General features: G+C 55.5%; 1 protein-coding gene across 11 annotated transcripts in view; it reads right to left on the bottom strand.

Moving 5' to 3' along the window:
* CFAP74 (cilia and flagella associated protein 74) overlaps nucleotides 1-14,100 on the bottom strand; it is an 86,131-nt gene that overhangs the window by 39,445 nt on the left and 32,586 nt on the right. For 10 of the 11 annotated variants that reach the window (XR_011247728.1, XR_011247727.1, XR_011247729.1 and 7 more), the window contains exons 7-17: nucleotides 11,091-11,264; nucleotides 10,445-10,555; nucleotides 10,030-10,132; nucleotides 9,541-9,698; nucleotides 8,448-8,649; nucleotides 7,749-7,796; nucleotides 7,352-7,504; nucleotides 5,850-6,023; nucleotides 5,413-5,531; nucleotides 2,949-3,015; nucleotides 2,477-2,566 (exon numbers count right to left, since the gene is read on the bottom strand). Coding sequence is in view for 8 of the 11 variants with exons in the window: in XM_069545819.1 (XP_069401920.1) it covers nucleotides 2,477-2,566; nucleotides 2,949-3,015; nucleotides 5,413-5,531; nucleotides 5,850-6,023; nucleotides 7,352-7,504; nucleotides 7,749-7,796; nucleotides 8,448-8,649; nucleotides 9,541-9,698; nucleotides 10,030-10,132; nucleotides 10,445-10,555; nucleotides 11,091-11,264 (1,399 nt within the window). In the remaining 3 variants the exon portion in view is untranslated. The remainder of the gene's footprint in view (nucleotides 1-2,476; nucleotides 2,567-2,948; nucleotides 3,016-5,412; nucleotides 5,532-5,849; nucleotides 6,024-7,351; nucleotides 7,505-7,748; nucleotides 7,797-8,447; nucleotides 8,650-9,540; nucleotides 9,699-10,029; nucleotides 10,133-10,444; nucleotides 10,556-11,090; nucleotides 11,265-14,100) is intronic. The other variant, XM_069545821.1, reaches the window with a different exon arrangement.

Here is a 14,100-nt window from a genome sequence, read left to right as displayed (position 1 = left end):
CAGATAGGATAGTTGTGACTTTAGGATGCTAAATGTAATCCCACCACAAAGAAGATACACAGAAGGGATGAAAATGGAACTTGAGCATTTTACAACATAAGGTCAGTTAAACATAAAGATGACAGCTCTGCAGGAGATGAGGGACAAAAGAACTTACAGGGCATGAAAACAAACAGCTAAACGCCAGGAGCAGAGCCCTCCACAGCACTTAGCCTCAAAAGGACATTCTGACACAGGCTGCAGCAGGGACGGACCTGGAGGGCACTGCACTCAGTGGAAGAAGCTGTTCACAAGAGGAGACATGCCCTGTGATCCCACTTACATAAGGTACCTAAAGTCATCAGGTTCACAGAGATAGAAAGGAGAATGGAGGGTGCCAGGGGCTGGGGGAGGGTGGGGAGTGAGCATTTAATAAGGAGAGCTCTGGTTTTGTAAGATGAAGACTCTGAGATAGACGGTGGTGAGGGCTCAAAGCGCTGTGCATGTATGGAATACCCCTGGGCTGTGCACTTACAGGCAGCGGAGATGGTGTATCTATGCCACGTGCGGTGCTGGTGGTGGTGTAGTCCCTAAGCCGTGTCCAACTCTTGGGACCCCATGGACGATAGCCTGCCAGGCTCCTCCGTCCATGGGATTTCCTACACATGCCATGGCTAGGTATGTATTTTACTAGAATTAAAGCCTGAAAGGAAAGAGACTTAAGAGCATAATAATCAAATGCAATATGTGAGCTTGATTGTATCTCAGCTCAAAAAACCACAGTTATAGAAGGTGGTTTGGGGACAACTCAGTACATTTGAATGTGGACTGGGTGGGAGGTGATGACTAGCAATGTGGTTAATTATATTTGAGATGCTGATGTTTTATAGGGATGGGTGTTGAGCAATAGGAAATTGCTGATTCATTCTGAAGTGGGCCAGGTAAGCAGACAGATAGACAGAAGAAGTGACCGTGGCAAATGTTGACAGTGACTGGATTCAGGAAGTGATTATATGGATACACATTACATTCTTTCTGCTTTTCATTAATACGAAAATTTTCTTAATTAAAAGAAAATATCAATTCCATGTAACAAAGGAGATTACAAACAAAATGAAAAAGCAGCTCATGGAATGGAAGAAAATCATTACAAATCACATTGATAAGGGGTTGATGCCCAAACTATGTAAGGAATTCACACAACTGAATAGCAAAAAAAAAAAAAAAAAAACCAACCAACCCAAACAATATGATTTAAAAACAGGCAGAGGAATTGAATAGATATTTTCCCAAACAAGACACACAAATGGCCAACATGCACACGAAAGGTCCTCATGAAAGTATCACTGATCATCAGGGAAATGAAAATCAAAACCACAGCTCCGTGTTATCTTGTATCGTTAGAATGTTGTTGCTGTTTAATTGCTGAGTTGTGTCTGACTCTTTGCAACCCCAAGGACTGTACCCTGCCAGGCTTCTCTGTCCATGGGATTTCCCAGGGAAGAATACTGCAGTGGGTTGTCACTTCTTTCTCCAGGGATCTTCCCAACCCAGGGATCGACCCTGCATCTCTGTGTCTCCTATATTAGCAGGCAGATTCTTTACCACTGAACCACCAGGGAAGCCATACTATTAGAATAGCTATTATCAAAAAGAAAGAAGTAATAAGTGCTGGCAAGGATGTGGAGAAAAATGAACGTCGTGCACTGCTGGTAGGAATGCAAATTGGTGCAGCCACTGTGGACAGTATGGAGACTCCTCAAATAATTAAAAAGAGAATTACAGTATGACCCAGTGATTCCAGTTCTGGGTATTTGTCCAAATGAATGAAACCAGTATCATCAGAAGAGTTGTCTGCATGCTCATATTCACTGTAGCACTATTTACAAAAGCCAAGCACTATTTACAAAAGCCAAGCACTATTTTACAAAAGCAACCGAAGTGTCAGGTCCATTGACGAATAGATGGATAAAGAAATTGTGGTGCATATAAAATGGAATATTATTCAGCCATAAAAAAGGAAACCTTGCCATTTGGGACAATGTGAATGGCATTATGACACATGAAATAAGTCAGGTAGAAAAGATGGGTACTGTATGATTACACTTATGGTGGAATCTGAAAAAAAAATGGAGCTCGCAGATACCAAAAAAACCCCCAAACAGATTGTGGTTCCAGAGGTGGGGGTAGGGGTGGTAGAATGGGTAGAGGGATCAGAAGGCACAAACTCCAGTTACAAACTCTGGGGATGTGAAAGCTGCGTGGTGACTATAGTTTACAAAAGAAACCCATCAGGTGACACCACAGAGCTTCTGGGAGGAGCAGGTCTCCTGAGACGAGTCCGAGGGTCTCCTCTGATCCTGGGGTCCTGTAAGCTGGGTGCCACCCTGCGCAGACTCTCTGGATGTTTGCAGCATGGGTGTGGGTACCCACCTCCCCAGACAGCAGCCTCAGACCTGCCCTCCCCCCACATCCCTGATGCTCAGCACAAACTCACAGAGCATTTCTTTGTTGAACATTTCAGTGGAACAGAAAATCCGCCTGTTTGAGCCAGAAATGAGACATTTCCTTCCAGATCTTTGTTTATCTAAAAAATAAAACCCCGGACCACCCACACATGTGCAGCTTCCGTGTGACACGTGCTATCTGGACTACCCACCCCTCCACTGCTGCCTAAGGGAGGAGCCTGCAGCCCATCCCACTGGACGTGCGGGCAGCAGCAGTCACACTTGCCACCCAGGGATGCAGAAGGGCCTCTGTGTCACCCTATCTGAGCTGAAGAAGAGTCTCCAGCATGTTTGGAAATTAGCCAAGCGGAGGCCACATGTCACTCCCTCTGCATTGCAGTGTGTCCTTCATCACAACATCCTGTGGAGCCTGGGGCAGCGGTGACCCCGATTCCACCCACCACCCTCTCGAGATGGTAGAAAACCCCCTTTCCACAGCTTGCTTTTTGGACTGACACTCACCATGGGCTTGAAGGTGACAAGCACTTCACAGGACATGCCGGCTGATAGTGGGCCTGGGGGGTCAAAGCTGTGGGAACAACAACGGAGCAGGGCTGAGCCTCCTGCCCTCATGGACCACAGCTAGGCTGGAGCCACTGTCCCAGACAGCCAGTGCCCGGGCAGGCCGTCGAGAGCCTCCTTTTCACCCTGTCCCGGGGGCTGAGCCCCTGCTGCCTCCCTGGGGCTCAGTCCACAGGAGATGCTCCAGGGACATCTGAATGTCAGTTGTGTGAGTGAAGGAAGGGAGGGAGAGGGAAGGGAGGGAAAGGGGGAAAGGAGGGAAGGGGGAGGGGAATGGGAAGGAGGGAGGGAAAGAGGGGCCAGCCCTAGAGGGTGCAGATGCTATGGGGTGAGCAGCAGTCATGGCTCCCTGGGGGGCATAAGCCAGGCCTAGAACCAAGGGTCTAGGACTTTGGTTTCAAGGTGAGGGGCTGTGAGCCAGGTAGGGAGCTGGGACTGAAGGTGCTACATTCAACTGGAGCCATCTGAGCCCCACTTTAAGTAAAAGGATCAGGAAAACAGCCTCACATTCCCAGTGATTCTGGAAGGACTCTGAATTTGTCTGAAAAAAAGGAGCTCCCCACAAAACTGCTAACATGAAACACGAGGTCCATTTTCACAAGGTTGGATTTTACTTCTTGTACTTTGCTTAGAAAACACAAGCAAAAACTTAATATTAAAATCTCTCTCTGGCTGGCAGAGTCCCAGGGGCTCAAGGCAGTAGACCCGAGCTCCTCGTGTCAGGAGGGAAGTGTTCTGGTGTTAGACTAACAGAGTCCCAGAATGGCATCTCACCAGTGGATGGGTCAAAACCCAGACCTGAAAGCTGTGCACCAACCGACAGGGACACGGCAAGGGGCAGGGCCAGACCCCAGGACCTCAGGTGGCAGAAGTACTGTAGGGAGACTTTTACAGACGTGAGAGAAGAACCAGAAAGATCAGCTGATCTGAAGGAGAGCTTGGGACTTTCAGAAATGAGGAATACGGCAACTGGAATTGGAAACGAAATTAGCAATTTCAACAGCCGATTAGATACCATAAAAGAGAGAAGACGTGAATGGAGGGACAGACCCCAGAAACTTGCTCAGAGAGATGATGGCAAAGGGGAGGGGAGAGGCGGTGTGATACAGGTGTCAGGAAGCGTGGGGCTGCAGAGCAGACAGGTTTTAAGTCGAGCACAGAGGGCCGGTCTGTGAGGATGGATGGGGACAGTGTGTGAAGGGCCAGGGATGAGGGATCTCCACAGTTGTTGGCAGAGGCTGACCAGGAAGCACAGGGAGTTCTAAAACGGCTCTAGGAGACAGAGATCCACAGCAGACATGGCGGTGGACATGCTGGACCCCAAGGGCCCAGCGACCTCATGGTGATCAGAGGAGGCTGGATAACCTATGAAGACAGGAGACTGGCCGGAAAGCCGACTTCCAACGGCAACAGCATAAGCCAGCAGACAGGGAGGAATATCCTCATGGTGTTGAGAGAAAACGCTGCCCATAAAACGTTCCTGATCCAGGCTGGGGAAGGTGACTTGGGGTGGCCGAGGTGATGTGACCAACCGACTGTGCGCCCCCGCCCACTCCTCCAGAAACCACAGGGAGAACTAGCCACACGGGAAAGCCCCGCTGTCAGCACGCTCGGACAGTGGAGGATGCATTGGTGATAAACATGGAACAAGGGAAGACAGAATAAGGAGCGAAGATCCTGCATCTGGCTCACAAGCTGCACAGAACGGACAGTGAATCCAACGGGGAGACTGACCAGAGCCCCGGCCAGTGGCACAGCCCTGGAAGGCACCGCGGGCAGTGGACAGGGCCTCGGAGGCTGCAGCACTCACACAGCAGGAGCCACGCAGACTTGGGTACTTACAGCCCCAGGCACCTCCCCACTGATGACGAGGAGGAGTGGCAGAAGCCAGGAGGGGGAGGAGAAAAAACCCTTAACAAAGAAGTCAAAACGCTTAAGAAGCAGAAGAGAAGGGGGCCCTGCAGAGAGACACAGTAATGGTCATTATGAGGAAAATGAGGGAAAACAAAATAAGAAGGAAGAGAGGATTCCAGGGACCAGAAGGGATCACAGACAAGAGGATCCGGCTCAGGCATCAGCAGGGTCTCAAGAGAAGAAACCTGAAACTCTGGAGCAGACTGAAAATTTAAAGAGTTCAAGTACACAGTCCTGAAATAAAAAGATGGCTTTTCTCTTTACTTTGAGGAGGCTAAGGCCCCACAGGGAGCTCTCACTCAGAGCCATTGACCTCAAAACACAGAGGACGAAATGTAAAGCCATTCATCAGGGAAAATGGGGCTGGCCTGAGGAAGGGGGCCGAGACACTTCAGAAAATGCCCAGGGGCCCCAAGTGTGGTTCAAACAAAGAGGCTCTGGGAGAAGCTGCAGGGACTAAGGCCCCACCCATGGCTGCCCCACTGCCTACTCCACGTGGATGAAGTCCTGCAGGCCCTCGTCCACGCCCACCAGCTTGCAGTAGTTAATCGTGTAGGTGGCGTTGATCAGCGTGATCTTCTTCTTGTACACTTTGCCCACATCAAAGTCCTAGGAAAAGCGAGTGAAAAGTTAATACTCAAAGCTCTCTGGTGGTTGCTTCTCGGCACCTGACAGCCATGCCTGGGAGACCAGGACGTCTCCCAGGAACTCTGCCTCGGGCAGGAAGGGGCTGCCTGGGGGCCAGTGGGTGCGGGTCCTCCAGCAAAGGGTTGGGTGGTGCCTGGCTCCTCCAGGGGAACTGGGAAGTTGTGACGTCCCAGCCTCCCTAGCACCAGTGCCCTCCTGGGCCAGTGCCTGAGCCCTTCCACGGGACCCTGTCACCCTCAGTCCCAGGTGAGGACACTGATACCAGGACCCTGGGCTCACCTTGAAGTGGATGAACTTGGGCTTGCTGTTGAAGGGGCACCCTCTGAACTCACGCCCTGATGCCACCTGTTTGTGGATCACCCCACTGCGTAGCCGTTGCATCGTCCGCGCCAGGATGTCCTTGTCCATCTTTGTTCCTCCCACCGGCTTCCGGTCCACATCCTCCTTGGATACCTGGGGATTGACAGGGCCATCTGGAAAGCCTGGCCAGGCCTCCCTGAGGGCAGCTGGGGAGTGAGGGACATGAACAGCTAGGGTCACTGAGGCCGCATGGGGCAGAGAGGGAGCCACAGGGGGAGGGGGGCATGCAACATCCAAGGTGGGGCACCAGCAAGGTGGTGGGGGTGGGGAACAAGAGGCTGAGCAGAGCCATCCACGACCTAGAGGATTTCTGGAAAATAATGGCAGAGGGGGGATTTCTAGATTTTTTTGTTGTTCAGTTGCTCAGTCTTGTCCCACTCTTTGCGACCTCATGGACTGTAGCATGCCAGGCTTCCCTGTCCTTCACCATCTTCCAGAGTTTGCTCAAACTCATGTTCATTGCCATCCAAGTATCTCATCCTCTGTTGTCCCCTTCTTCTCCTGACCTCAATCTTTCCCAGCATCAGGGTCTTTTCCAATGAGTCAACTCTTCACATCAATTGGCCAAAGTATTGGAGCTTCAACATAAGTCCTTCCAATGAATATTCAGGGTTGATTTCCTTTAGGACTGACCAGTTTGATCTCCTTGCAGTCCAAGGGACTCTCAAGAGTCTTTTCCACTACTACAGTTTGAAAGCATTTTAAAATCAGGCCAAGAAAAAGTTTTTGAAAATTTCTACAGGAAGCAACATTTTTTCAAGTGGCACAAAGGTGCAGCCCTGACAGTCTCAGTGACTTAGAGAGGGAGCCTCTGGGGGCCTGGTTCTGGCGCCGGGGCCAACCCAGGGACTGGCACCTTCCTGCCCTCGCACTCTGGGGTGGAAGCTGGCCTGCTGACCGGTGACCCCTGTGCAGTGACCCCAAGCCTGAGTGGGGTAGTGCCCAGCTCCGGCCCAGTCAGCCAGGCCTCCTCAGAACCAGCAGAACCAAATGGCTTGACCCTCAGAATGACAGGAATGAGTTTGCCCACAGATAGGGGCGATGCCCTCCAGGGTGGCCAGAAACAGAGCTGGGGCCAGCATCCTGCCACATGCACTGGACACTTGCCAACTTCATGGCTCATGGAGCTATGCCTGCTGGGATGACCACTGCCCTGACATAAGGCTGTCAAAGGAAGTGTGAGCAGGCCTTCCAGCCACAGGCTTCCCAGTGGTAAGTGCAGGAATCAGGGCTCACTCCCCTACCCTGAGCCCCAGCCTGCACCTGCTGTGTGCAGGCCCCTGCTGGCCTGTGTGCTATGGGGGAGGGAGGCAGTCAGGAGGAGCCACAGAGCAGGATCCATGAGCGAGGCCCCAGCAGTCACCAGGACGGGGTGGGGGTGGGTGGGGGAGATGGGGCTGTGTCCGTGTCTGAGGAGCTACCTGGAAAGGCTTGTAGTCCTCCTTCCAGAGCCCGGGGATCTCTGGCCAAGCCAGTGTGTCCTCCCCGCTGAGGCTGCTCCCATCCCCCTGGACAGACTCGCTGGAGATGGCTGTCAGCAGCAGAGAGGACTGGTAGAATCTGGACTTGTTCTCCTGGAGTTGGGGGAGAAAGACACGGGTCATTCTAGAAAAGAGAACATGCCGACGGGAGGAGGACCCCCAGGACCCCAGGCCCCCCCCCACAGATGGCAAGGAGGACCCCGGGACCCCAGGCCCCACTCTGCATCAGAGACCAGAGCATACATCATTTGTCACTTCCATTTAGAGTACAAGTGTCTACACATCACAAAAGCCTTTTTCCAGGGCCCACATATATGCTGGAATCCCCTTCACAGACCTTTATCTGCTCTGGGGCTGGACCTGGCCTCTGTCCAGGGACATCAGGCTGGAATAGGGATGAGGGTGGAGGTTGACGTTGCTGCAGGTGAGAGAAAGGCCCCCCACAGAGAAGGGCAGGAGCACCTGGCTGGTGGGCAGGTGTGAGACAACAGGGAGGAGGCAGCAGGAGGCGCAGGTGTGGGTGCTGCCCAGGACGGCAGGGCAGAGAGGGGCACTGAGAGGGGTGGAGACCCTGGGGGGCAATATGCAATGAAGCCTGGGGGCCCAGCCAGCAGCACCCTTGTTAGAGCCAGTGAGCTGGGCCTTCAGGTTGGGGGTGCACAGGGCAGAAGTGGAAGGGCCACCAGGGCTCAGGACAGGGTCCCGAGATCCCTGTTCCACATCTTCAGGCACACTAAGCAGGTCACCAACACAGTGCACACAGAAGGCGGCCTGAGACGATCCTGTTTAGGGTACGAGTGGCTGTGGGGTCTGCCTCCCAGTGGGTGAGGCACCAGAGACCAGGGGCTGCCTGCCTGCACCTGCGCTGTCACCGGGGAGGCTGCCACACGCCTGCCTTGGGAGGGAGCCTCGATGCCATCCATGGCCCTGGTGGTGGGGGTGGGGCATCAGACGCAAGCACCGGGAGGAAAGGTCCTGGGGCCAGGGCGCTCTCCGTGGTGCTGATCTTGGCTGGCAGGCACGGTCCTGTGCTCACCAGGGGACAGCAGGGCGGGGCCTCTGCGTTCTGCCCATCGCAGACAGTGGCCACGTAGCTCCAGGTCTGGTCCCTCAGGCTCCGCTGGCCTGCGGGTCTCGGGGGCTCAGGCCGTGGCCTCCTCCGGTCCTCCACGGCCTCCTCCTTCAAGAGCCGACTCACAATCTCCTGCTTCCTGCGCTTCTGCTCCTCCTCGAAGGCACTGCAGGGAATGCTGTCTGGGCCAAGGCCAGACGCCTCCGACCCAAGAAGCTGGGCCCACTGGGCTCCAGGGGAGCAGATGAGGAGGCCCAAGGGCGGCCGGGCCAGACACTAGGGGCGCCAACCCTGGGCTCTCGTGTCCCTGCTCTCCTAGTCCCCAGGCTTCTGGGGCCTGGCTGAGGCTCAGACCAGGGCAGCCTTGGGTGGGAGGGTGCTGCTCCCCCACTTGTCCCTCCCACGAGCTAGGACTGAGAGCCTCAGATGCCGAGGAGCTGCTCCCCAACCCCGAGACCCCTGCAGGTGGAGCGATGGTATGACTAGGGGACACTCCCTAGCAGGGCCAGGAAGCCACCGCTGGGCAGATGCTAACAGTGACCACGACAGGCTGGGCTAGGAAGCAGGGGGAAGGGACAGGCCTCCAGCAGAAAGAGGAGACACAGAGCCTAGTGCACAATGCCGGGCTAGGTGGGAGAGCTGTGAACTTGCCCTAGCATCTTGGGAAGCCCTCAAGAGGACCCTTTTCTCTCAGGGTGGGTGCAGCCTAGGACCTGTGAATGGGGACCTTGAAAGCCCAGGGGTTCTGGGGGATGACAGGGTGCAGCATGGACTGAGGCATTACTGAGCACCTGAGACCAGAAAGTGAGCCCAGGCTACCCTTGCCTTCTGGGAGGGAGGAGAGGGCTAGTGGGGGGCAGGGCGTACAGAGACAAAGGAGTGAGCCACTCGATGCGGGGGCACGCCTGGTGGCAGAGTCAGGAGGGGCTGTGCTCTGAGGCCCAGGAGAGGTACCTCGTATGGGGTGGGGGTGGAGGGGAGACACAGGGCGAGAGGCAGCCTCACCAGTTGTGGCAGACGTGCTCCCACTACTCTGGGGTGCTCCCAGCATACTCACCGGTTCTGGGCCTCCAACTCCTGGCGCCGGCGCTGATGGCACAGGTGCTTGAAGGCGTCCCCACCTTGGGCCAGGATCGCCTTCTTCTCAGCCTGGGCCTGCTGTTCCGCCAGCTCTCTCTTGGTTTGGCCCCATGCTTGAAATTTCCGGAGCGTTTCCTTGGGAAAGGAGAACATGGAGGCTCCAGTGTCTGCAGGTGTATGCGGGCACACTGGAGCTTTCTATAGGGTGGGTGACCTCACACTGTACCAGAGACACAGGTGGTGAGGATGTTACCACCGCTCCCCCTGCACCCTCAGCTGCCTCTCCTGAAAATCCTCCAGGGCTTCCCTTGCAGATCCCTTCCCACATCCCTGGCCTAACTGACCCCCAGGCCCCACTTTCCCCGGGAAGGCCTGGGATGCCAGCAGACGGTGTGCTGAGCCTGAGAGGCTGTCCAAGTGCAGGTGGGTGCATGCAGTCCCGCCTGGATCCCGGAAGAGCTCCTACCCGGTTGGCAGAGATACTGTTCTTCAGGGCCAGCACCGCGTCCATGCGCCTGCGCATGTGCTCTCGGGTCTCCAGCTCCTCCTTCTGCTCCTGCTCACGGATCCTGAAGGGAGGGCCTGGTCACCACTTGAGCAGCCTCAGGGCTGGGAGGAGCCCCAAGGAAATAGCCAAGTGCAAGCGGGAAGAGAGCTGGGCTGCACATGAGCCACGAGAAAACAGTGAGATCAATTTCTCTAGGTCAGTCCTTGTCTGAAAACAGCAGCTGTTAGCTCAAAACTGAAAACACACGATGACATGAGGGTTCAATGATAAAATCAGAGAATTTCAACATAAAGGCAAGTGACCCACTTTCTCAGCCTGGCCCTTGGTGGGGGTGAGGTGGACACAAGGAAATTGAGGAGAAGGAATGACGCACCTCCCCAACGAGGCCTTCAGGAACTTCAGGGCCTTCCGGTGGTTCTTCTGGGCTTCCTCCACCAGCTTCTGCTGCCGGAGTCCAAGCTCCTTCTGCAGGTGCACGCATCTCCTGCAGGGGCGGCGGGTGGGGAGGGTGAGAACATGTGCTGTGGAGAAGGGGGACAGGAACACGTGCTGTGCAGACCCGGAGGGGACTGAGGCCAAATGCATGAGGGAGGACCCTGCGCCGTGCCTGGGGGGGGGGGCAGGGAGATGGGGACCCTACAGGTGTCCATGGGCTTAGATTCCCTGGAAGCAGAAGATCCAGCGACAGTTAGAGTGCGAGCTGGAGGAAACCTGTGAAGGTGGGATGGGGGGCAGGGACTCCCCTGGGGCGGGAGGTCGGGCCTCCTGGCCTGCGGCACACCTTGTCCTCCTGCCCTCTGCTCAGAAGGGGCTGCCCCCGGGGAGTGGGCAGTGTCAGGCCTTAGGGAGGATGGGCTGAAGGAGTGGCCAGAGCAAAGGAAATGGCCGGGTGTCCAGGAGGAAGCCACTGTCAGGTCAGGGACTGGGCATGGCTCCAGCCACTCTGGCCGGGGCTGGGAGGGTGGGCATGGGTGGGCAGGCAGGGGAGGGGGCGGGCAGGACCCCAGGCCTGGACCCACCGGGCCCGCAGCAGCCTGTTCTGCTCTGCCTTCTCTGAGGCCCCCATCTCCCGGTCCAGCTGCTTGGCTGCCCGCTCCTGAAGGCCTCTCCTGGCGGCTGCAGCCTCCTCTTGGGCCGACTTGCGGGCGTCCTCCAGCTGCCCCTCCTGGACCTCGATCTGCCACAGGGCACTCCTGGCAGGCAGGGGTGTTCACGTCAGCCAGGGGTAGGAGACTAGGCTGCCCCCTGTGCTGCAGCCAGTCCAGGGATGTGGCACTGCATCTGACTGACGACACCCGGGCCCCTGCCACCCGCAGCTCTGCTCTCTGGGTGCAGGGGAGTAGAGGCCCCGCCACATGGCGCCCACCCTCTCACCTGCCTTTTACCATGCCCCACCCACTATGATACAGGCTCCTCGCAGCAGGGTTTTCTGGGATTTTACTCACTGACAATGCCTAAGTGTTGGGATCAACCCCTAACGGCTGGGATCAGGGTCTGGCACTCAGCATGTGCTTGGTGACAGTGAGTGATTGTTTGAGCTCCCAACCTCCAAGGTCAGGTGTGCCCACAGTGCTCCAGGTGGAATGGTACATGCGCGCCCCCGGAGGACGGCCTTGGGGTCAGCTGACACTTGCTCTGTGGCCCACCCACCCTCAGCCCACACTGCGAGTTGGGGAGGCTCATTGACGTCCCTGTGGCCTGGGGTACCCTTAATTCTGGGCACACAGGCTCCAGCAGCAACACCGAGGGCCCTGAAGGCACATCCCCCTGAGAACAGGTTCAAGAGTGACTTCTGGTTGGTCATAGGCCAGGGGGAGGGCTGCCAGGGGTCAGCATGTGACACCCCTGGTGTGGCTGCCGTGGGCATAGGCGTGGACACGCTGGCCCAGAGGTGGTGGCCGGCTCAGGGAAGCGCCAAGCAGTGGACAGGGCTATTTACGAAGCCTTGGTGCCCACGGAGCAACGTCCAAGGAAGAACCAACAACGAGGCCATAGAGCTGGAAGCTGAAGCTGATCACTGCACCAGAGGCCAGAGGGGCCACTACGCTGTCCAAGGTGGACACTGACTGGGCCATGGAACTGGGTAGGCTTCCGACGGGAGCCAGGAGGGGCCTGGATGGCCCTGCTCAGCCGTGATGCAAACAGCAGTGGACTCCGCAGCCATGAAGGGAGGTGCCTCATGGCTGCTGTGTAGGGAGGAGGAGTGGGCGCAAGGCAGTAAACACTGCAGGGTCCGCACACCTAATGAGGCGGGGGGGGGACACCCATGATCGCTGGGGATGGGATGCACGAGGGGACATCTGAGGGGACATCTGATGTGTGTTTTCTTTCGTGTAAATTAGACCTTAGCCGATTAGTAAGAAAGTAAGTAGGTATTGGCCACGCCCACATGAGGGGGGGCAGGCAGCTGGGCTCCCTGGGTCAGGGCCTGAGGAGCAGGCAGCTGGGCATGGTCAGCAGACTGGCATTTGGTGGGAGGATAAATGAGTGAAAACACAGAGGAAAATGAGTGGCAAGTTTCTGAAGGTCAGAGAAGAGACAGGACAGATCAGACAGGAGACGAGGGTGAGCCTCTGAAGGTCAGAGAAGAGAAGGGACAGGTCAGATGGGAGACCAGCTTTTGTTGGAGCTGGACTTCCAGGCATGAACTCCTGTTTCAGCAGACACACAGAAGAACATGTGCTTCCCAGCTCTGTCTGAGAGACAGCCTGGAGCAGTGGGTCCCCCTGGTACCCACCCTGGATCCCTAAACACCATTCTCTCTGCAAGAAACCGGTTCTGGGCACACCTGGCAGGTCCAGGGCTGGGCAACAATAAACAAGCAGGAACTTGTTGTTGTCCCCAGAAAGTGCTGGAAAATTGACAGGGAACCAGCTTGAAAGAGGTCCCACTGGCCAAACTGGGGACGATGGGAGCATCGGAACGAACAAAGATGGAGCAGGAACAAGTCACTGAGCAGAAAAGAAGTTGGAGAGTCTGCACTGACACAGAGAGACGTGAAGACAACGTTGTTCTCTACAGCAGGATGAGAACTCGCACACTTAAAGACTCACAGAATTAGAAAACTGCTTGCAGGGACCTCTCTGGCGGTCCAGTGGTGAGGACTGGTCAGACCCCACAGGTGGTCAGGGGACTAAGGTCCCACATGCCACATACACACACACACACACAAATGAAAATCGCCCTTTGGCAGCCATCATCATAACCGATTCAAGCGAGAAACATCAGTAAATGCAAAGTGGGAGCATGAGAGGGGTGGGGGGGCTCTCCAGGCTGACATAGTGCACCACAAGTTCCAGCAAGTTCCCACAGGAAAAGTGTGGCTGCGCAGAAGGAACCCTGCAGACCACGTCTCCATCGGGGGACTGAAATCTCCCCCCCAAGAAAGGGGACCAGTGGCCATCAGGACCCTTGCTGGGGGGCACCAGTGGGGGATCCTAGGCCACTGTCCTGAGGAGACATCACATAAAGGCAAATTGGGGGGCCCTTCTGGGGGCAGAATCTTCAGAAATATTGAGGTCAGAATGACTTCCTACTGGAGGCAGGACAACCCCCTGTAACCACCCCAGGTGGGACCCTCTTGCTGTAAAGTGTCACCAGATAATGGGGGGAAGGGGACACTGAGGATTCTTTGCGCTGTTTTTGCAAGTCTTCTGTAAACTTGAAATTCTTTCGAAAGTTAGAAGCTTTAAAAAACTAAATGGATGATACAGTGATGGACAAAGGCAGGGCCACCAGGGGTGCCCCAGGCCAGTGAGGAGCAGCCCAGATGCTGGCTGGCGCACAGCGGGGCTGCCAGGACAAGCTATGGGTGGAGTATCTCTCTAGGGGTTGGGGTCTGGGGGGATGCTTGTAGAAGAGGCATAAAGATTTAATCATTTCGGTTGTTCCATGGGGGCACAAAGAGCAGGGAAAAAAGGAAGAAGCAGCTGATTTCATGGTTCCTAAGAACTCAAACAAACGTGGAGAAAGTGAAAAACACTGAACAAAAAGGGAAGTCTAGGCTACCCTTCCATTTTTAGGCAGCTT

Source organism: Ovis canadensis, chromosome 12 (genome assembly GCF_042477335.2).
Source record: "Ovis canadensis isolate MfBH-ARS-UI-01 breed Bighorn chromosome 12, ARS-UI_OviCan_v2, whole genome shotgun sequence".
Classification (NCBI taxonomy): Eukaryota; Metazoa; Chordata; class Mammalia; order Artiodactyla; family Bovidae; genus Ovis; species Ovis canadensis.
Note: the sequence above shows the minus strand (reverse complement) of the source record. Positions and strands in the feature narration are given on the sequence as shown.